We start from the raw sequence: 20,248 nt of genomic DNA, 5'->3' as shown, positions 1-20,248 counted from the left end.
TAAAGGGAACTACATAAACAACATTTAGAAAACAAATCATCATTCTCATTACAAGTGGGTGTTAAATTTTGTATAAATGATAACATTTGTGAGAAAATTCAATATTCTCAATTGGTAAGATACAGTACATTAAGATATTTTGTGGACAAGATACATGCATGTACACAAAAGTGAAACACATCAAAAAAATTGACTTTCTGAAACAAATTAGCAGTTTTACAAAAATGCTAGGAAAATAAATTAGTATTATCTTTAGTAATGCTGTAAAAAACGTCACCACAGTTTTAATTAGTTCGTTCGTCAATAAATAAAATATTATGTTTTCTACTAATTTAAAATTTATGTGGTGTATTGTTGATGTAAACATTAGATTTTTATAGTTGTATCAGGTGTATATAAAAAGTATAGAACCCCAATTATTGGAGAAAAAGACACAGTCACAGAACTAATTAAATACTAAATCAAAAATCAAATACAAACTGATATATACATACGACCAAACACGAGAATCTTATAGAAAGCTAACAGCCACAATAGTTTTATTCTAGTTTGTTTAAAAAATGTAACCAAATCGCGATATACAATTAGTAGAAGTCGTTATCGAACATATTAATTGATTTCGAAAAAAAGTGGAATTGGACAAGGTTGTTTAATGAAAAGCAAAATGAGCATTGGTTTTGCCAAGAGTAAGAGAGTTTCTATTTTTCGAATTTGCCATTGTACTAACTAAATAAAATAGGATCATCGATTTTGCATTAGTGCATTGTGCTTCAAAGGAAATAGAATCGTCTGCTGCTGCTCTTTCATCTTGTGGGAGTTGCTGCTCAAGCCTCAAGGTTAACAAAAAATGAAAAAACTCAACTAGAACATTGACTTATATATTTTAATATTAGAAGAGTTTTGGACGTAAACTCGAGCGTCTCCTTGTCAATGATGACTTTTGAATAGTCTACGAGTTAAAATTCTTCTGGAGAGATTTCTCATTGAATGTTTATTTATTATATAAAGTATGAACAGGGGAAAAATAAGTAAGAAGATATGTATAGAACTATAGATTAGATATACCTGAAGAATCTTGGTGACATTAATTGCTAGTTCCCTAGATTTCGTGAATATATATTCAAACGGGGATATTATTATTAGGAGGACACAAGGTGAGAAAATACAATCTTGACTCTTGAGGCCATTTTCTTCTAAGATATTTGCAAGCTATCTTTTCCGTGTTTTTATTTTCTTGGAAAGATTTAGAAATATTGAATTATATTGAAAATTATATCAAATGGTCATTGTATGAAAATATTTCAATAATAACAAAGAAATTCTATGTAATTATATATTTTTGTTATTACTGAAACCACACCGCATTTATCTCGTAATTATTCCGCATGTGACCATTTTTTATTATTAGTTTTATTAGATTTGTGTATCATTAGATATTTGTTGGATAAATAATAAATTCAACATGTACATTCTTAGGGAAAACAGCCAATTCCTCCATAAACTATGTTACTTTATCGCATACATACATGAAACTTTCATCTGTGCCTATTTCCCTATTAATTACGATAAAATTTGAATATCCTACAAAAACTATGCAAATTCGGTTAAAAACCACAAATCGTGAGACGGTGTTAGTGTGTCGTTAACATATGATGACTAGGATGCCACGTAGAGTTACTGAACGACGTTGTTTTGTTTTTTGAAAGGGAAAAAATTAAAATACGATGTTAAATACTACAAAATCAAGACTTGAACACATGACCTCCGATGCTCACGAGCGAATCAAAACCATCTGGACCACTGTGATATTCGTTTCTAACCCAACCGCATATATAAATATATATGCAGAGCAGATGCACAAATTAAGAAAAGTAACTAAGAAAACGAAAATGTTTTCTCTGTTCTTGCTTCCTCTTTTCCGATAACATGTGACTGATCGTGGCTTCTTAATCATTCTTTATGAATTTCAAAAATTAGGATTTCTTCGGTAGATTAGATCGAATTTGCTATAAATAATGTTTCCAGATCGATCTTTAATAGCCCAACTTGATTTTGTTAAAGGGAAAGGGAAAGGGACATCAACATAAAGTTGAGATTGAAATTGAATTGGAGACGCATTTAAAATCAATCTCTGCAGTTAGGGATGGAGACGCAGCAGAATGAATGAGCCAAGGAGAAAAGGAAAATCGGAGAAGAAGAAAAAAATTAGGGTTCATATTTCTTAGTTGTTCATAAGGTTTATATATATATATCCTTTTGTACCTACAACAAATAATACAGTAGCTAAGTTGGTGTAAGACTGTCTCATCGAAGAAGAGGTACCGGGTTCAATTCCTAGTCTTGCTATTTTTAAATAAAATGTGTTTTCTTTTAATATATGAAAAATTGAAAACGACGCTGTTCTGTAGCTAGTCAGCATCCTAGTCATCATATGTTAACGGAACAGTAACACCGTCTCAAGATTTGTGGTTTTTAACCGAATTTGCATAATTTATGTAGGATATTCAAATTTTGTCGTAGTTAATAGGAGAATAGGCACAAATGAAAGTTTCATGTATGCATGCGATAAAGTAAAATAGTTTATGGGGAAATTTGCCGTTTTTCCTACATTCTTATCTAGGCTCAAACTTTTGGGACATATGAAATATGCCTATACACGGTACAGTAGTAACAAATTAAGCTTAATTATTTTCCAAGAAATATCTAATATGTCTTGACAATAAATTAGAGAGAATTAAAAGTTACCTAGTTTTTTTTTTTTTTTCGCTAAACGGGTAAATATCATATAAATGAAAGAGTTTTAGGGATTACATTTTAATTACCTAAAAGTTTAGTTCCTTGGCGAAAAAAGAAAAGACAAAAAAGTAAACAAGAGATACAAACCGAACCCTTAACGGATCCAAAGGATCATATAAGGTCTTTAAATTTTCTACGATGCCTTCTAGCGTGCAGAGAGTTGAGTATCTGGCGATCGATGAGCTTGAAAATAATCTCCGGGTGGATCAGGTGAGAGTTATGGAGCACATTATTCCTTTGTTTCCAAGTTTGGTACACGAATTCCTGCGACACACGCCTGAGAGGAACCCATGAGCCAGGATAAGAGGGAATCCCAATCAGGGATCACAAAAGACGACAGACGAAGCCTGGCAAAGACCTTGTTCCAAAGGTAGGAGGAAAAACCACAAGAGAAGAGCAAGTGGTCTCTAGTTTCAGCTCCTACTGAACAAAGGCAACAAAGATGAGAAACCTGCATCCCCTAGTTTCTCTTGTTACTCTGTTGTATCTTTCTTAAGTGATTAAAATAATTGAACCAGTGGTTGATCTCTAGATAAAAAATAAAATTCAAAATTATCTTATTTATATTTTGGTTTTAAAAGTAGATACTTGGCATATCAATTAATATTTGATAGTGAGTAGTGACGGTAACGATGATTTTGCTAGGAAAGCAATGTTTTATCATCTTTAGATTATAGTTTTTGATTGATTGATCACAAAGTAAAATAAAAATAATAGTTTTTTTATTTATCTAAAGATTGTGGATGAAAAGAAAATATTATAAATTATTTAATCATTTTATTTTTCAAAATTCTACCCATTGACTTCTATGAAGACTACGGGTTCGGCCATGAGCTTGGGGGATAAGAAATGGAACTATGTTTCTATAATAAGAGTTATCTAAAACCAAGTTGTACGTAGCGTTACAATTTAGTATTCACATAGTTCTTTTCTTCTATTTGTATACCTCAAATCAATATGAGATACATACAAAATCATCTAAATAAAACCCAAGGAAACCAATTTATTAATTGTTAAAGCAAAATGTTCACAAGGGATAAGAAATTATTACAAACACACTTTCAGAATTGTTATATATTTTTTTTATATAAATAAAGAGAGATTTAATCAACTAGGGGCAAGAACCACCAGGACCACCATAAGTAATGGTTTGTTTATCTTTCAAATAATTCAACTTATAACAGTTGGGTTTTGGGGTATTAACAACCATCTCCAACTCACTGATGGGATTGCTCTTCAAATTGGCATCAACATATTTTATGTCTTTAAAATACGATGACTTACTTAAATCATTCCCTTTATCCGGAAACTTCCCGTTGCCCATCGGAGCACCACCAACGGTACCCGCGCCGTAACGGATTGTATCAGCTCCCTGTCCTAGATGTGAGAAGAGTTCCTTAGGCCAATATCCAACTAGAGCACCATTACTCATTAGCAACCAATTCCCCGTAGGTCCATCCTGACATATTTTTTTATATAAACGTTATGAAAGCTTATTTGTACGTATTCTAATAAAAATATTTAGTTGTTTTGATAGGTATATTTGTATGAAATGACTTACCCGAATAACAGATAGATTTGCAGCTACTTGGTGTCCACCATAAATAGAGACGTGGTCAAAAATTTTCCCTGGATACAATTCTGAAGAGTGTTGTATATATCCTTTACATACTGTATTTGCACACCCCGTTCTCTCAAATCCATCGTTCTATATTCAAAACAAACAAGAGCAGACTATATTTAGTCTTTAATATTTATATACAAAATTCTTTAATATTTTGACATAATTTCACTGTCTTTTAATTACCGTCCAATAAGTCGTGAAACGAATATTGTTATCACCATAAAACTCTGGATCAATCTAAAAAACAAATGAGAATAAAATAAAATAAAAATGAGAGGCATAACCAAAATAGGTTGTACATATTCACGTTTTAAAAATGTAAAATAGTATATATATATATATATATATATATATATATATAGTTTTTTTTGGAACAAAGATATATATATATATATATATATATATATAATATAATATAGTATAAAACTGAATCATGTAAAGCTAAATAAACTTTTAAAAAACTGACAACATACCGCCCAACCAACCATAATGCAGTTGAGTCCTTGAGGAGCTCCACGCTCAATCCAAATCTGACTTCTTGTAGCTTTGCCACGGAACGTCGGTTTATGTATGCTTATGACTGCGCTCGCTCCATGGTATTTTCCACTTCCAGGTTTTGTGTCAAGTGTCGCCCACTAAAAACATCCCGACCAAATTTGCATATTAGTCAATTAGAAGGACACAACCACCAATTATTAAGTAACAGTTTTTGATATTCGCTAATACATTTACTACGCTAGATTGAGCTTGAGCATTGAAATTGTTGACGTTGTTTCGAAATTTCTGGATCGGGACCATCCCTCTCGGACATATAGTACTTCTCCTTGTTGAATTCATTGTAATCTACCAAAACAATAAAAATAATATCAACTTAACTACGAATTCACCAAAATATACGAAAAATTCATAAAAAAAAAAAAAAAACAAAACAAAAAAAAGAATTACCGGGAGTTTGTGGTGTTTTAGTAAAGGATGTTGCAATGAGGGTTGTTTGTAGATGTCGACACACTCAAAAAACTGATCATCCTTTGCCTAGATACGTGACAAAAACAAAAAAAAATGAAATCGAGATTTTAATCAGATTGATTTTGAATCAAGATGATATTATAAATTCGATTGTTTTTGCTAGTAATGATTTAGAGTTACGTACATGAGTTGTTGCCGCAAGATACAAGAGGAATAGGGCCAAGATCGTTGAGTATTGAAGATACATGTTAATCACTTTTTCGTCTATGTATCTATTCTGAACTTAATCCATTCCAAATTGTAAGATCTCCAATGTTATATATGGTACCAAATATGTTGGAAGGTGTCAATAAGATTGAGGTCTATTCAAAGAATTAAAGTAGTTTCAATTTCTTTCTCTAATGCTTATTAGTATGAGAAGAATAAGGCAATGTAAATCCATGAATCATGGAAACTAATAAATGTTAAAATGTTGACCAAAAGAATAAAAATAAATAAAATGTTAGAATAAGATAAATTGCTTTCAGTTTTATGAGGAAATATTTCAGGATAATATATATTATTCTGATTTATTTCTTTTTTCATCATCAGTGTTGGTGTTGGGTTTCGCGAGTTAGAGGCCCAATCGATAAGCCCGCTAAAAAGCAAACTTCAATCCGGTAAGTGGGCCTGACAAAGGCCCAGGAAGAGAGCTCGAGCTGGAGGACGAAGTCAACCCATAAATGAGGTCGAGATTTCGTAGTTAGGATGGCGGGCGAGATTACAAGAGGAGATTCAGTAAGAGTCTTGAAGATTTCTGTTTAAATATTCAGCTTTTGTGAAGTGTTCCAGACATGTAACTTTCCACGATTAAACACAGAAAATCTATAGAAAAAATCCAGTTTGCTTGTTCTTCTTAATTATCGTTGATTTGCACCGAAAGTATGCCCAGATCTTGTTTTTTAAAATCAAATTTCTAGTTGTTGTTTCTGATATCAACAATCAAGTACCTTTTTAATTTAAGATTTTTTTTCCTCTTGTTTGATACAAATTTCTGTAAATGGTAAAACGCATGGATATAGTATTATACTGATCTAAAGTCTAAACCATGATCATCAACTGTAAAATTGTTCAGAATGTAGAAAAACAGAAACCGAAGATATAAAAAACTGTCTGGGTCAATACGTCACAAACTCAAAAACAAGACTAAGAAGGACCTTTGGTTTCTTAAAAAGAGCCTCAGGTTCTCTTCGAGATGGCTATCACATTGAAGTTGAGTGAACCCGGATTCTTCTCAATCATACTCTTTATCACTTTCGTAGCGTCCTGCGAATTTTATTATCACCCAAGATATATACATCAAACATGTGCAAATGTTACCAGTTTGTCTATAAGAGTTACCATTATACGTTCCAAAGATTCAAGAGTTTTATAGTACCTTCAATAGGGTAGCTGGAGAGGAAGCACCGTGTGAAATTGGTCCTGCCTTTCTTCCATCAAGTTCATAGAGTTCACCTGCATTGTATGGTAGAATGAACGGAGGAGTTCCATAAATTATTCCCAATTAAGAAGTGAGTTTGACTTCACAATTCTCAATTTGGTTGTTGATGTCCGAATCTGTTACCTTCTACACAAGCTAAACAGATGAAATGCGTGTCTACGCCGTCTGAAGCCTGAAGATGGAAAAATAGTAATGTAAACGAGTTACAAACTTACATATACATTAGCATCAACGGGAGGTTAGAACTTACCGGTGTATCACCAGCTGTAACAGCTACAGAATGAGCATCTTCTATTTGACTGTCATTCTCAAGATACCTTGCACGCTATCAAAGTATCCAGAAACACATTAGACACGAAGCAAACAAAACACTCAGAATTTTAGTGAGATAGAGAGAGGAAGATAACAAAGCACACCTCCATAGGAGTCATGTTGGCAGTGGATTTGAAGAATTTATCCAGGAAGGATCCCTCGGCTAAAAGAAAAAGCAAAAAGGAGAAAGTTATGGATTAATATCCTCAGATTAAAGAAGAAAAGCACATATAATAACGTTTGAACACAACTCACAGATTTTGATTTCAGAGGTAATGTTCCCAATAGCATGAAGAAGACCAATGGTTCCACAAGCATTACCCACAGTTTGTTTCATGAAGTAGACTTTATCACTATGCGCCTAATCAATTCATTCATCCAACAAAAGAACCACAGAATGAGAGAAGTTGATTAACAGAAACAAAGGTTCCTTCTCATGTAAAAACAAACTCACCTTTTCCTTGATCTCCTTGTCTTGCTCGATTCTCTCTTCTTCACTCTACAGAGCAAAGATCACAACAAGGTTTCAAAAATTCTAAAGAATCAAAGATGGATTTCAAATTTGAAATAGAGAGAGAGAGAGAGAGACCTTTTTGGTGATGGGGTAAAGGAAGAGAACAGCAAGAACAGGCTTTGGAACCATCTCAAGAAGTTCATCGTCTAAGCCAAACACATCATTGCACTCTGCTTCATCTGGGACTAGACCAAGTCCCCATAGAAACTGTACATAACCCGATACGATTAAGGAATCACTAAAAAATAACCTAAGATGATTCTTCCCCAATTTTGCGAAATTCCGGTGATCGGTGGAGTATCTAGCGGAACTAGAAGGGAAAAATTGGGAGAGTAAAGGCAATACCTGATTCATAACATCTGGGTTAGCTTCAAGTGGAAGCCATCTCTTAGTTGAAGAACCCTCGACTGCGGTCGCCATCTTCGGATCTTTCTCGTCTCTTACGATCGAATTTTGCAGCAGAAGAGAAATCAATCTTTCTATTAGAAGAAATAAAACCAACACTTTCTCGCCTCCAAAGTACGAATCCCTTATAGATCATTCCAGAATCAAGCCCATATAGTGCTATTAACGGGCCTGGCCCATTTTGATATTTGCAATCCTATAGACACGAGTTATACACGCGGCCAAGACTCATTTGATTTAATTGGTTTCGAGCACTCATGCAAAAAACACAGTCAGGTGGTAAAACTATGATCACAAAGAGTAAAGCACGACGGTGATCTAGGCCTTATTGCGTGAGTTATCCATGGAAATACAAGATATGAATTTTAAAGTCAGTATGATTCGATTGATCTACAAATATGGCCATGATTGTCAACCGCACAAGCACAATATTCGGAAACAAGAACAGAACAGTCAGAATGTACAAAAAGAGAGAACCGGAGAAAGTCATCAACTCAGAAACAAGACTTAGGAGCTTTGGTTCTTGAGAAGAGTCTCTCAGGCTTTCTTAGAGATGGCTATCACATTGAAGTTGAGAGAATCCGGATTCTTCTCGATTATCTTCTTTATCACTTTTGCTGCGTCCTGCAAGTATAATATCACCCAAGATATTTAACATCAAAGCTATTCAAGTATATACAGGTATATTGTCTAATAATACACAACCATTGCATTTCCTGGATTCTTTCCCCATTTTGATAACTCTAAGCTTAAAGAGTGAAGGGTTTATAGTACTTAGATAACTCCTAAGCTTAAAAGAGTGAAGGGTTACCAGTGGCGGATCTAGCCATTTATTTTACCGGGGGCAAAAAAAATTTCTATAATATATGCTAAATAATATAATAATTTTTTATCTACCAAAATTAATTTAGAAAAGGAGAACCTACAAAAATTATACTGAATGAAAACTCATTGTATGTTATGTGTGAAAAAAAAGAAACAAAATGGCAAATAACTTTCAGTTTTGAGAAGTGATTCTCTTAATGGGGGCAGAAATCATATTTTTAAGGGGGGCAATCCATTAAACTCTTAGAAATGTATAAGGAAATTACAAAATTTGACGGGGGCAACTGCCCCGTATTCACCATACGTAGATCCGCCCTTGAGGGTTACAGTACCTGCAACAAGGTAGCTGGAGAGGAAGCCCCATGTGAAACTGGACCTGCCCTATCTCCATCAAGTTCATAGAGCTCACCTGCATTATATGGTAACAGACAGAGTGTCACAATTTAGTGCCAACTTGGAAGTGAGTTTGATTTCAGTATTTTCATTTTGGTATTGATATAGAAATTTGTTACCATCTACACAAGCTAAACAGATGAAATGCGTGTCCACATCATCTGGAGCCTGAAGATGGGGAAAGTAAAAAACAACCAATGTAAGATCCAAAGGACCAAGTTACAGATACATTAGCATCAGTGGGAGGTGAGAAGTTACCGGTGTATCACCAGCGGTAACAGCAACAGAATGAGCATCTTCTATTTGACTATCATTCTCAAGAAACCTTGCACGCTATCAGAGTTCCCATGGACACATTAGACACGAAGCAAACACACTAAGGAAGATCAAATATAAATATAGGAGAAAGACAAGATAGAGATACACCTCTATAGGAGTCATATTGGCAGTGAATTTGAAGAATCTATCCAAGAACGATCCCTCAGCTAAAGATTAGAAAGGAGAAAGTGATAACCCATAAGGACTCATATCCTTAGATTAAAGAAGAAGCACAAAGAAAGCCTGAACTAACTAACTCACAGAGTTTGATTTCGGAGGTAATATTCCCAACAGCATGAAGAAGACCAATGGTTCCACAAGCATTATCCACGGTTTGTTTCATAAAGTAGACTTTGTCACTATGCACCTGTCATACATCAACACAACAACCCATGAACGAGACTTAACTACCGAGACAAGGGTTCCTTTTTGACAACAAATCAGATAAAAAAAAAAAGAACTCACCTTTGCCCTGATTTCTTTGTCTTGCTGGATTCTCTCTTCTTCACACTACATAGCAAAATAAAGATGGGATTTTTTTTCCCCAATCAATACAAGCAGAAATGATCAGAATCATAGATGATGGATTGTTACAAAGAAGAGACCTTTTTGGTAATGGGGTAAAGAAGGAGAACAGCAAGAACAGGTTTTGGAACCATCTCAAGAAGTTCGTCGTCTAACCCAAACACATCATTGCACTCTGCTTCATCTGGAGCAAGACCAAGTCCCCAAAGATACTGTACAGAGCAATACGCACAATCACTATTAAAAAAAAAAACCCTACTAATCTGAAACCATTTCTTCCGGTGATCGGAGACGAGAATCGACCAATACTTTTGAGGAATTAAAGAGTGAAGCAATACCTGATTCATAACATCTGGATTAGCTTCAAGTGGAAGCCATTTCTTAGATGAATAACCTTCGTCTACGGTCGCCATTTACGTATGTCTCTCGTCACTTTACTGTTTCCCTCGCGATCGAATTTTGCAGAAGAAACTCAGAGCAATTCTCCGGCTCCAAGATACGAATCCCACCATCAAAGAACGATGCCACATACTAAAAGCCCATACAACCAGGGGTACTCAAAACGATATTGGCCCAATAAATAATGTTTAATTATACAGTAGAATACATATATTAATTTAATTTAAAAACAAAAATTATATATAGCTATAATACAAATGTTATATTTTTCCTACAAAAAAAAAGAAAATTTATATTTTTCATTTTAAATAAATGAGTAAATAAATAATAAAAATGATTTCGTAGGTTAAAGACATTTTTTATATACAAGAAATATTTTTATATTATAAATGTACAACATCGACTATGTTTAAATACTTGTTTACTCCATCGTTTTTTTTTTTCTTTTTAACTCTTTAATCTCTTTCATACTCTAAATTTCATTAAAGGTCTATTCATTATACGGAAAATTAAAATTGTGAAAAATATTTATGGTACAATTGTATAAGTGCATATTTTATAGACGAGGAAGTTCCAATACTTATCTTGTGTGATTAGAACTCATAGGTTTCTATTTTGTCATTCTTCAAACGATGAGAATAATTGCATTCTGTATTAGATCAAGTTTTTGCCATTTTGACGCACCATCCCTTTCTAATCGCATTCTGCATGTGGTTGTCGAGTGGGGGAAGAAAGACATACTTCAAATGATACAGTGGTTCTCGTTTTGTTAGATCTAACCCCTGTTTTAGAAATCGCTAGGCGTTAGTCGGACGGTGAGAGAGGGCCTAGCGATTAATCGGAAAATCGGATTTAAATCGGAGATTAATCGAAGACTAGTTTTAGGGGTTTTATCTATATATATCTATAATATATTAAAATTGTAACATATTGCTAGGGCTCATTGGTGGTGCAGTGGTTTGCAGTTGAACCTAAAATCCAGGGTCTACGGGTTCGAGCCGCAAAACCTCTTTTTGGGATTTTTTTTTTTATTTTTCTTTAATGAATACAAATTTACGAAAATGTCCTCATCTTCTTCCTCTTCGATATCGATCTGAAAACCTCTGAAAACCCTAATTTAAGTTGGGTTTCATTTTCTTTCCAATTATTCGTCATTCAACTTTGTTATTCGTGTAGTTTTAGCCCTTATATGATAGATCTACAACAAAAATCATAGTTAGAACATCAAAATCCTTAAAAAAAAATTTTTTTTTCCGATTCCCGATTTTTTGGCCGATTGGGTTGAAATCGCGGCGGCAGAAAGGTGCCTAGCGTGTAACCGGCGATTCCTCGGCCGCCTAGCCCGATTTTTAAAACAGGGGATCTAACTAACACATCTTGTGGTCTGAATTCATTAGTTTAGTGTATTAGGGCATGTTTATCGGGGGTTGTAAGGGGAGTTTATAGATTTTTGGTGGGTTAAAATTAAATCAAAAGAAAAGAAAATTAAGAAGAGACTCTCTTATATTATAACCCGAAATCGTTCATAAGAGACTGCAACGTGTCAAATTTTCGTTGGCCAACAGAATAATAGAAAAGGGAAAAAAAAATTTTTTTTGCCGACAAACGAGATTAATTTTCTCTCTTTCTCTCTTTCTCTCCCGATAAACTTCTCTCTTTCTCTCCCGTTCAAAGTCTCGATCTAAAGAAAGATCTGCAGATCAAAGTCTCTCTTTCTCCCGATCAAAGTCTCGATTTGTAATGTTTGTGTTTAGTTTATGGTGGGTTGGTTGTAGTATTATCCGATTGATAAGTGATGGTTTAAAGGATTAGGGTTCTTGAGAACCATGTGATCCGTTGCTCTCGCCATATCATCCCTCCACTCGCTAAAGCTTCCCCTGACTCTATCTTGATCATTGTCTCTAATCCTGTTGATGTTTTGACTTACGTTGCTTGGAAGCTCTCTGGTTTCCCGGTGAATCGGGTGCTTGGATCTGGTACTAACCTCGATTCTTCTCGGTTTAGATTCTTAATCGCAGATCATCTCGACGTTAATGCTCAGGACGTACAGGTCAGTTTTGTGTTGGAGCTTCAATTTTATATTTTCTTTTAGTTTCAATTGGGATTAGATGATTGATAAAAGGTTTGTGCTTTTTGGTAAATACTGATTAAGAAGTGATTTTGTATGATAAAAACCTATGCTTTAGTGGTTTTATACTGGAGTGATCACTGATCAGGTGATAATAGCTCATAATGTATTGTTGAGACTTGAGACGATCAGTTGGTTTTGTGTAGGCATTTATTGTAGGAGAGCATCCACCAAAGCGTAGTTGGTAGCGCCTATGAAGTCATTGGACTCAAGGGTTACACTTCTTGGGCCATTGGTTATTCTGTTGCTAATCTAGCTCGCACTATTCTCCGTGACCAGCGCAAGATACATCCTGTCACGGTTCTTGCTCGTGGCTTTTATGGTGTCGATGGGGGTGATGTCTTCCTCAGCCTCCCGGCTTTGCTTGGACGCAATGGTGTGGTCGCTGTGACCAATGTGCATATGACTGATGATGAGTCTGAGAAGCTGCAAAAGTCGGCTAAGACTATATTGGAGATGCAGAGCCAGTTGGAACTTTGAATAAACCACATCGCTCTGCTTCAGTTTTATAACTGTTGTTTTGTTATGATCATCAGTCCCATGGATGATAGTGTTATTGTTGATCTTTTCATGTTATGTAAATGCTTCTTTTTCATGGAGATTGGAGAATAATCATAACTTGAGTTCTATTATGAGTAATGACGGAAACATAAGAATGAAATGATGGTTTAAGAGATGATTAGTTACAACTTACAACACGGACTTGAGTGTGAGTTAGATCAATCGACACGGTTGATAATATGAGGCTTTAATGACTGCGTGATGTAGTCATATTTCATTCATTAAAATAGCACAAAAACCCGTTTTCTTATGAGGAAAATCCATTCCTCTGAAGCTTTAACGAAAGGAGTGAAAAAAATAAATGCTTTGCAACATGATTTGGTTGAGAATATTTGGGCAAAATTTGGAGCAAATCAGTATTAAAATTAATCATTCTCTCCATTTATAAATTGCATTTCTGTTGTAATATGTATTAATGTTTTTATTATATTGTGTATGTTTGAAAATTAATTAAAATGCATTATTTTCTAATTTTATAAAATCTTAAATGTTTACACATTTATACCACTTCTATTCTAATTAAAATTTAAAAATTTTAAAAAACAATATTTTCAAAAATAAGAGACCCAAAATAACAACCTACCAATAAATAAGAAAATTTTATCTAAGAGATCATGGGTTATTATATTTAAAAAAACACACAATTAATTCATATAAAATTTAATAACCCCCCTACTAACATACTACCGATAAACTTGCTCTTAGTTTACTAGTATTAACCCCGACTTCGAACAGGAATTTTTATCTTTCTAATATAATTAATGTTTTATAAAATACTATATATCTATCTTAACATTTTTGGAGTATATTTTTGTGTCATCTTTTTTTTTCTATTTGTATCCAAACAAGTCACAACTAAATTCTCTACAATCTTTACAACCAAACACAATCATTTCCTTATTTGATAATATTAATTTCAAATTTCCTAAAATCTATCTACCTAATTTAAAGCAATATGTTAGATTAAAATATAATTCTGCTTTCACTTTATTTAATCTTATAAATAATTATTTGAATTACTATTTAATACATAACGTTAATAAAATTTTAGATTTTTTTTCAGCATATGATGTGATTTGAATTTTTATAAACGGATATATATATTTTTTTAAAAATTGTTTTAGGATTTTTGTAACCAATCAAGTATATTCGGATATAGATTATTTTATATTTGAATTATTTTAATATATAATGAATATTTACAATTAAAAGGCAAAATATCACATGATGAGTTATATTGTGCGAAAGATTTGGATCAATACGAATATAAATTTAATTACCATTAATTTGGTGTGACACCAATAATTTATCATTTCTATATTTTGCTAACATTATCAATATTAGAATATTAGATATATTAAATTGAGTAAGTTATGATAATGTAGAGAACAAATTATTTTGTAGTAAACTGCGGGTTAAATCATATAATCTACCGTCAAATATAATTATATAATCTTACACTAAACAAAACTAACACATAAATATAACTTAAAATTTGATCTATCTTAACATTTTTGAAAAACAAATTTGTGTCATCCTCTTTTTTTCAAAACGGGTCAATTTTAATTTAAACAAACAAACCTGATTGCACTAATCAGATCATGCTTTAAATCCTTAATTAATCAGAGTAGTTAATTATAGATATATATTCTGAAATAAACGTATAAGGAAATATATCTACCAAAAATCAAGCATTTAATTAAATAAAATCTTTAATCGAGAATTTTTATCCCTAAATTATCTCTACTTCAATGATAATTTTCTTAAAAAATTAACAGATTTTAACATTATTCCAAAATATTAGAAACAATAATATTTTCTCTAATCAATTCTACCCAAACAATTATTTGTTTGATTTTGATACTCTTTCACTACCATCGACTTGGTCGGGATTTTTTTCGATTTTGTTTCTCTCATCGATAAGAACTCTAAAGTGAAAATATATGAACTAATTTATTGATTCGAAATTATAATGACATATTTCAATTTACTACAAAATATTTGAATTAATTTCTTCAAAATGCACGGGATTATAGATTTATATAACAAACAATAAAAATAAAAAAATGGACCAATCCTAGTATATACTACTTGCAAAGTTGCAATTGCTATAGTAAATACTAAATACTGATCTAAGTCATCCATCATCACATCCGGCTTTCTCTTTGTATTGTTACTTTTTTCTTCCCCTTAACTACTCCTCAAAATATTATTTGATTCTTCTGAATCCTCTTATCACAATTTACAAAACTACACCTGGCCAAGCATAAAATATACTATTTTACTGTTTAGAGCGGGATAGTAGTAGATATGTGTTATTCTGGATAGACTAATTATTCCATATCAAAACAAAGGTGACAAAGGTGATGGACACTTGATCTAAGAGCAATGCACATGCACTCCATGTTAACAAATAAGGATTTGAATTCGTATCAATTATAACGTGGGTTAAGATTACAAACAAAACTTAATTAACCCTCTAAATTTTCATTCAGTTGATGAAACCAAAGTAGACAAAAAAAGACCAATTATCAAGTCGAAGAATACTAATTTTCTGATGAGTTTGACTTGTTAAAACCTGGTTTAAGATTCATGTGTATAATGGCAATATCTAAAGAACTATACCCAAGCGATGGCCGATGAGAATATGATCAAAAGAACGTTATAATTAAACTTGCTTCCATAACTCAGTGAAAAGATATAGATAGAGATGATGGAACTGAGATAAACCTATATCGAATGCAACTGATTTTTCTTTGAATCGATGAATCATAATTATAGAAGAAAAAAAAGATGAGGCAACGGAGAGCATGTTAAGATTATTACAGTTTATCATTGTGAGTTTTATTTTATTATATAGAAGAATCTGGAACGGTTTTAAAAATCGTGGTGGTTTTTTATTTTTTTTTTTTTGAACATCTGAACTTTATTAAACTTGTTAATGTTGATACAAATATGGGATTAACCACCTTGGTGGTACTGTAAAGTATTGATACAGACCATTTATTAAAGGAGCTTTACGACATAAGGTATCTGCTGCAATATTTCCTTCTCTGTTGATATGATCCAAAGATGACGTAGGGTGTTTTGACATCCAATAGCGAATATCATATAGGAGAGTACCGATCTTTGAATGATCACCGGTCTTGTTTATCAGATCCACTAGTTCTCGATTATCATTTTCGAACCATACATGTTGGAGTCCATAAGCCCAAGTTACTTGTAGAGCATGGAGAAAGCCAAGTGCTTCGGCTTGAAGAGCTGATGTCGAGGATTGTAGTTTTGCACAGCCTGAGTAGAGAACGTGTCCTGTTGAATCTCGGATAATCCAGCCTGTACTTGTATAAGGTCGGCCATTAACATAACCACTGTCAAAGTTACATTTTATCCAACCAGAGGGAGGTGGAGTCCATTCCCGATTGTTAATTCTCAGTGTGTTGCTTCGGTTGTTTGGGATCCAGGAAACTCTGTTCTTTGTTGCTGTAGCTGTGTTGTCTCTATCCATTCAGTAACATCGTCAATTCCCCTTTTTATTTCATTTGCAGCACTGCGATTAATTTTTTGGAATATGTAGTCATTCCGTGATTTCCATATTCGCCACATCATCCAGATTGGGATAGCTACTTGGTGTTGATTGAGGGATGAGCTCTTTTGTAGACTGATGAGCAAGCGCGTGTTGGTCTCATAATCATTCGTAAAAGATAGTTGTTTCCCAATGTAACTCTGTACCATCCGCCATATGGTTTGTGCGTACGGGCATGTGAAAATGAGGTGGTTGATTGTTTCATCTTCCAAACAGCATCTTTGACATAGCGGGTCTGCTGGTATTGATCTTGTCCGAAGTTGTGTATTTGTTGCTAGGGCGCCAGATAAGCTTCTCCAAAGAAAGTGTTTTATTTTTGGAGGCAGTTGAATTTTCCATACCTCTTGTTTTAAATCTGTAGAGCCAATTGGTGGGAGGATAATGTCTTCGTCAGAAAGACCAACATGAGTTGCAACCCAATACCCCGATCGAACTGTATACTGCGCGTTTGTTGTATAGGCCCATTCATATGTATCTTCCTCTGCATACTGTGAGAGATATAGTTCTGAAGCTATTTGTTGATCTTCAGGTGTGAGGACACCTTCAAAAGTTACCGGATCCCATTCTCTGCTGTGTTCCTTCCATAAGTCTGCAACTTTCATGTGAGGATCAATAACCGGACCCGCTGCAGGACGTGGTGGTAGCGTTGGTAGCCAAGGGTCTTCCCATATGCTTGTACTACGGCCATTACCAAGACGTACACGAAGGCCTTGAGATAGTAGAGCTTTACCTTCTTGGATAGATTTCCATCCGTATGATGTATAGTGACTTGTAGTTGATTTCATAAAGGTAGTTCTAGGATAGTACATACCTTTATAGATGCGAGCGAGTAGGCTATTTGGATTCATGAGTATTCGCCAGGCCTGTTTCGCAAGTAGTGCTCTGTTGAAGTTATGGAGGTCTTTAAAACCAAGGCCTCCTTCTTTCTTTGGGAGAGTCATTCTGTCCCATGCCACCCAAGGTATTTTTCTTCTTCCATTTTCTTTTCCCCACCAAAAGGCAGAAACAATACTCGTAATTTCATCACATATAGTAGAAGGCAACATGAAACAGTTCATCGAGTAGACTGGAAAAGCTAGAGCCACAGCTTTAATCAATATTTCCTTACCCGCTTGGGATAGATATTTTGTCGACCATCCCACTGTTCTTTCTTTGACCTTTTTCACAACATGTTCAAATAGTTCAACCTTCTTCCTGCCAAACTGCTCTGGTAAACCCAAGTATTTGCCTCCACCACCCACTCTATTAATACCCAGAATCTGTTGTAGACGTTGTCTTTTCCATTCTGGTGTCTTCATTCCAAAAATTTCAGAGGATTTCTCAAAGTTGATTTTCTGTCCTGAAGCATGTTCATATTGCTGAAAAAGTCTCGCCATATGTTGACAGTCTTCAGGTGTTGAACGACAGAAGAAAAGTGAGTCATCTGCAAATAATAGGTGTGATATCGAGGGTGTATTCCTGTTGAGCTTTAATCCATGGATCTCTCGATTAACTTCAGCCTTCTGTATCATTTGACTCAGAACCTCAGCACAAAATAAGAACAAATATGGTGAGAGGGGGTCACCTTGGCGTATACCTCTTGTTGGATGTATATTTCCATATGGTGACCCATTGATAAGGATCTCATAGGATACCGATCTAACACAGGCCATGATCCAGTTTACCCACCGATAGTCGAATCCCAGTTGAAGCATGACTTTCTCTAAGAAGTTCCATTCCACTCGGTCATATGCTTTGCTAATATCGGTTTTGATGGCGAGATATGTGCTTTGACATTCTTTCTTGGCTTTGAGAGCATGTAATAGTTCATGAGCCACTAAAACATTATCTGATATATTGCGTCCTGGAACAAAGGCTGCCTGGTACTCTGAAATAACTGATCCTAGACATCGCTTTAGCCGCATCACCAATATTTTTGAGATTATCTTGTAGTGTACCGTACAGAGGCTTATTGGTCGGAAATCAACCATATTCTTCGAGTCAGTAACTTTTGGTATCAGACAAAGCTGAGTCTTATTGATTCTTTCATCAAGTTCCCCTGTTTCAAAAAATTGACGCACCATATAACTCACATCTGAACCAACCAGGTCCCAGAATTGTTGATAAAAGGCAGCCGTAAAACCATCAAAACCTGGAGCTCGATCCGCCCCTATTGAGAAAACTGCTGTTTTTATTTCTTCATCAGTTATCGGAAGCAACAAATCTCTGTTCATGTCGCTTGTTACTTTGCAGTCAATTCCAGCAATAATATCTCCAAGATCGGTATGTTGTGATGTTGTGTATAGTCGGCCATAATAGTCTTCAGCTACTTTCCCAATAGCATCATCTCGAAAGTGTTCCATACCTTGGTCATCAATAATAGATTTTATTCTGTTTCGAGCTTTTCTTGTCTTTGTAGAGGCGTGAAAGTATTTTGTGTTGCGGTCTCCGAGTTGAAGCCATGTGTTTCTGCTTTTCAGTTTCCAATACTGTTCTTCCAAACGATAAGCTTGATTCAGATCATTTCGTAGTCGGTGGATTGTAGAGAGAGGCGTGTGAGGGCATCTCTCTGCTGCATCAAGACGGTATTTGAGTGAGTTAATTCGCTCAGCAGAGTTTGTTTTTGTTCTTCGTTTCCAAGCAGCTATCTCCCGCCTACAGTGGTGGATTTTGTTTTGTATACCTCCTTGATTATCTCTGTTTCCAAGACTCCACCCTTTTTTCACAGAAGCAATAAACTCATCACTTGTGGAGAATCTTTTGTCATAATGAAACTGACCTCTCTTTGGGCAATAAACCTCCGCAATGCCAATGATAACTGGTGTATGATCTGAACCAGCGAGAGGGAGAAATTCTGTTTCAGAGGCCGGGTACATTGCTTGCCAATCTGAATTTATAAACACTCTATCCAAGCAAGACTCAATCGTTTCTTGTTGTCGTCTACCAACCCAACTGAACTGGTTTCCTTTGAAACGTAGATCCTTCATGTTGCAACAACTAATCATATCATTGAAGTTTCTGCAGCTTGCAGTACTTCTCTGTCTACCACCCTTTTTCTCATCTGGTCGTAAAATCTCGTTAAAATCCCCACACATCATCCATGGACCAGTTCTGTTCATTGCTAATCTTTGAATCGTGGTGGTTTTTACATGAGAAAAAATAGGGATAATCTAGAATGATGGATGGATTTGTGATTTTAGTTTTGGTATAATAGTTTTCTAATTACATTCCTACTTTTACACGATTTTGTGCACATTTTTTTTTTTTGTTTTCTTTAATTTTTTTAAAAAAATTCTGATGTGGCTTAATTTGATTGGACAAGTGACTTGTATTTTATAGGATAAAAGATTTTTTCTTTAATAAAAAATAAATTAAATGTGATAGAATATAGTTAGTTATGACTGAGTAAATTAAAAGTATTTAGTAAATCATGAAAACTG

At 34.4% G+C, this 20,248-nt stretch overlaps 3 protein-coding genes and 1 pseudogene across 5 annotated transcripts; 1 reads left to right on the top strand and 3 right to left on the bottom strand.

Moving 5' to 3' along the window:
- Nucleotides 1–3,775: 3,775 nt before the first annotated feature.
- Nucleotides 3,776–5,729, bottom strand: LOC104733542 (protein neprosin-like). Its single transcript, XM_087477510.1, has 7 exons — nucleotides 5,571–5,729; nucleotides 5,366–5,452; nucleotides 5,147–5,263; nucleotides 4,894–5,055; nucleotides 4,604–4,657; nucleotides 4,358–4,504; nucleotides 3,776–4,255 (listed from the first exon to the last, which is right to left on the bottom strand). Exons 1-7 carry the CDS (start codon nucleotides 5,631–5,633, stop codon nucleotides 3,908–3,910), a joined length of 978 nt encoding a protein of 325 aa, XP_087333636.1. The 5' UTR covers nucleotides 5,634–5,729; the 3' UTR covers nucleotides 3,776–3,907.
- Nucleotides 5,730–6,426: 697 nt separating this feature from the next.
- On the bottom strand, nucleotides 6,427–8,217 carry LOC104731816 (ubiquitin carboxyl-terminal hydrolase 3). Of its 2 annotated transcripts, XM_010451301.3 has the most exons (9): nucleotides 8,038–8,217; nucleotides 7,768–7,899; nucleotides 7,633–7,677; nucleotides 7,434–7,539; nucleotides 7,283–7,341; nucleotides 7,117–7,191; nucleotides 6,990–7,038; nucleotides 6,804–6,880; nucleotides 6,427–6,691 (listed from the first exon to the last, which is right to left on the bottom strand). In XM_010451301.3, exons 1-9 carry the CDS (start codon nucleotides 8,110–8,112, stop codon nucleotides 6,605–6,607), a joined length of 705 nt encoding a protein of 234 aa, XP_010449603.1. In that variant the 5' UTR covers nucleotides 8,113–8,217; the 3' UTR covers nucleotides 6,427–6,604. The 2 variants fall into 2 exon arrangements, with proteins under 2 accessions (XP_010449603.1, XP_087334567.1); XM_087478441.1 differs by having other exon boundaries at nucleotides 7,768–8,197.
- Nucleotides 8,218–8,374: 157 nt separating this feature from the next.
- LOC104731815 (ubiquitin carboxyl-terminal hydrolase 3) lies at nucleotides 8,375–10,714 on the bottom strand. 2 transcript variants are annotated; one of them, XM_010451300.3, is made up of 9 exons: nucleotides 10,497–10,714; nucleotides 10,239–10,370; nucleotides 10,099–10,143; nucleotides 9,895–10,000; nucleotides 9,742–9,800; nucleotides 9,574–9,648; nucleotides 9,435–9,483; nucleotides 9,255–9,331; nucleotides 8,375–8,721 (listed from the first exon to the last, which is right to left on the bottom strand). In XM_010451300.3, exons 1-9 carry the CDS (start codon nucleotides 10,569–10,571, stop codon nucleotides 8,635–8,637), a joined length of 705 nt encoding a protein of 234 aa, XP_010449602.1. In that variant the 5' UTR covers nucleotides 10,572–10,714; the 3' UTR covers nucleotides 8,375–8,634. The 2 variants fall into 2 exon arrangements, with proteins under 2 accessions (XP_010449602.1, XP_087334568.1); XM_087478442.1 differs by having other exon boundaries at nucleotides 10,239–10,704.
- Nucleotides 10,715–12,297: 1,583 nt separating this feature from the next.
- LOC104731814 (L-lactate dehydrogenase A pseudogene) lies at nucleotides 12,298–13,165 on the top strand (annotated as a pseudogene).
- The last annotated feature ends 7,083 nt before the right edge of the window (nucleotides 13,166–20,248 follow it).

The sequence above is a fragment of the Camelina sativa genome, chromosome 12 (assembly GCF_030686135.1).
Source record: "Camelina sativa cultivar CO46 ecotype springtype chromosome 12, ASM3068613v1".
Taxonomy (NCBI): domain Eukaryota; kingdom Viridiplantae; phylum Streptophyta; class Magnoliopsida; order Brassicales; family Brassicaceae; genus Camelina; species Camelina sativa.
This window is presented reverse-complemented; position numbering and strand designations above follow the sequence as displayed.

What these genes read in the sequence shown, in the direction of transcription:
- LOC104733542 (XM_087477510.1), bottom strand. Translation starts at nt 5,633, where the DNA reads ATGTATCTTCAATACTCAACGATCTTGGCCCTATTCCTCTTGTATCTT. An exon ending in TAAAACACCACAAACTCCCG is followed by an intron (nt 5,264 to 5,365) that starts GTAATTCTTTTT and finishes TTGTTTTGGTAG; the next exon opens with ATTACAATGAATTCAACAAG. An exon ending in GTTTCACGACTTATTGGACG is followed by an intron (nt 4,505 to 4,603) that starts GTAATTAAAAGA and finishes TTTTGAATATAG; the next exon opens with AACGATGGATTTGAGAGAAC.
- LOC104731816 (XM_087478441.1), bottom strand. Translation starts at nt 8,112, where the DNA reads ATGGCGACCGCAGTCGAGGGTTCTTCAACTAAGAGATGGCTTCCACTT. An exon ending in ACAAGGAGATCAAGGAAAAG is followed by an intron (nt 7,540 to 7,632) that starts GTGAGTTTGTTT and finishes TGAATTGATTAG; the next exon opens with GCGCATAGTGATAAAGTCTA. An exon ending in CCAACATGACTCCTATGGAG is followed by an intron (nt 7,192 to 7,282) that starts GTGTGCTTTGTT and finishes ATACTTTGATAG; the next exon opens with CGTGCAAGGTATCTTGAGAA.
- LOC104731815 (XM_087478442.1), bottom strand. Translation starts at nt 10,571, where the DNA reads ATGGCGACCGTAGACGAAGGTTATTCATCTAAGAAATGGCTTCCACTT. An exon ending in TTTACCCCATTACCAAAAAG is followed by an intron (nt 10,144 to 10,238) that starts GTCTCTTCTTTG and finishes TTTGCTATGTAG; the next exon opens with TGTGAAGAAGAGAGAATCCA. An exon ending in TACCTCCGAAATCAAACTCT is followed by an intron (nt 9,801 to 9,894) that starts GTGAGTTAGTTA and finishes TCTAATCTTTAG; the next exon opens with CTGAGGGATCGTTCTTGGAT.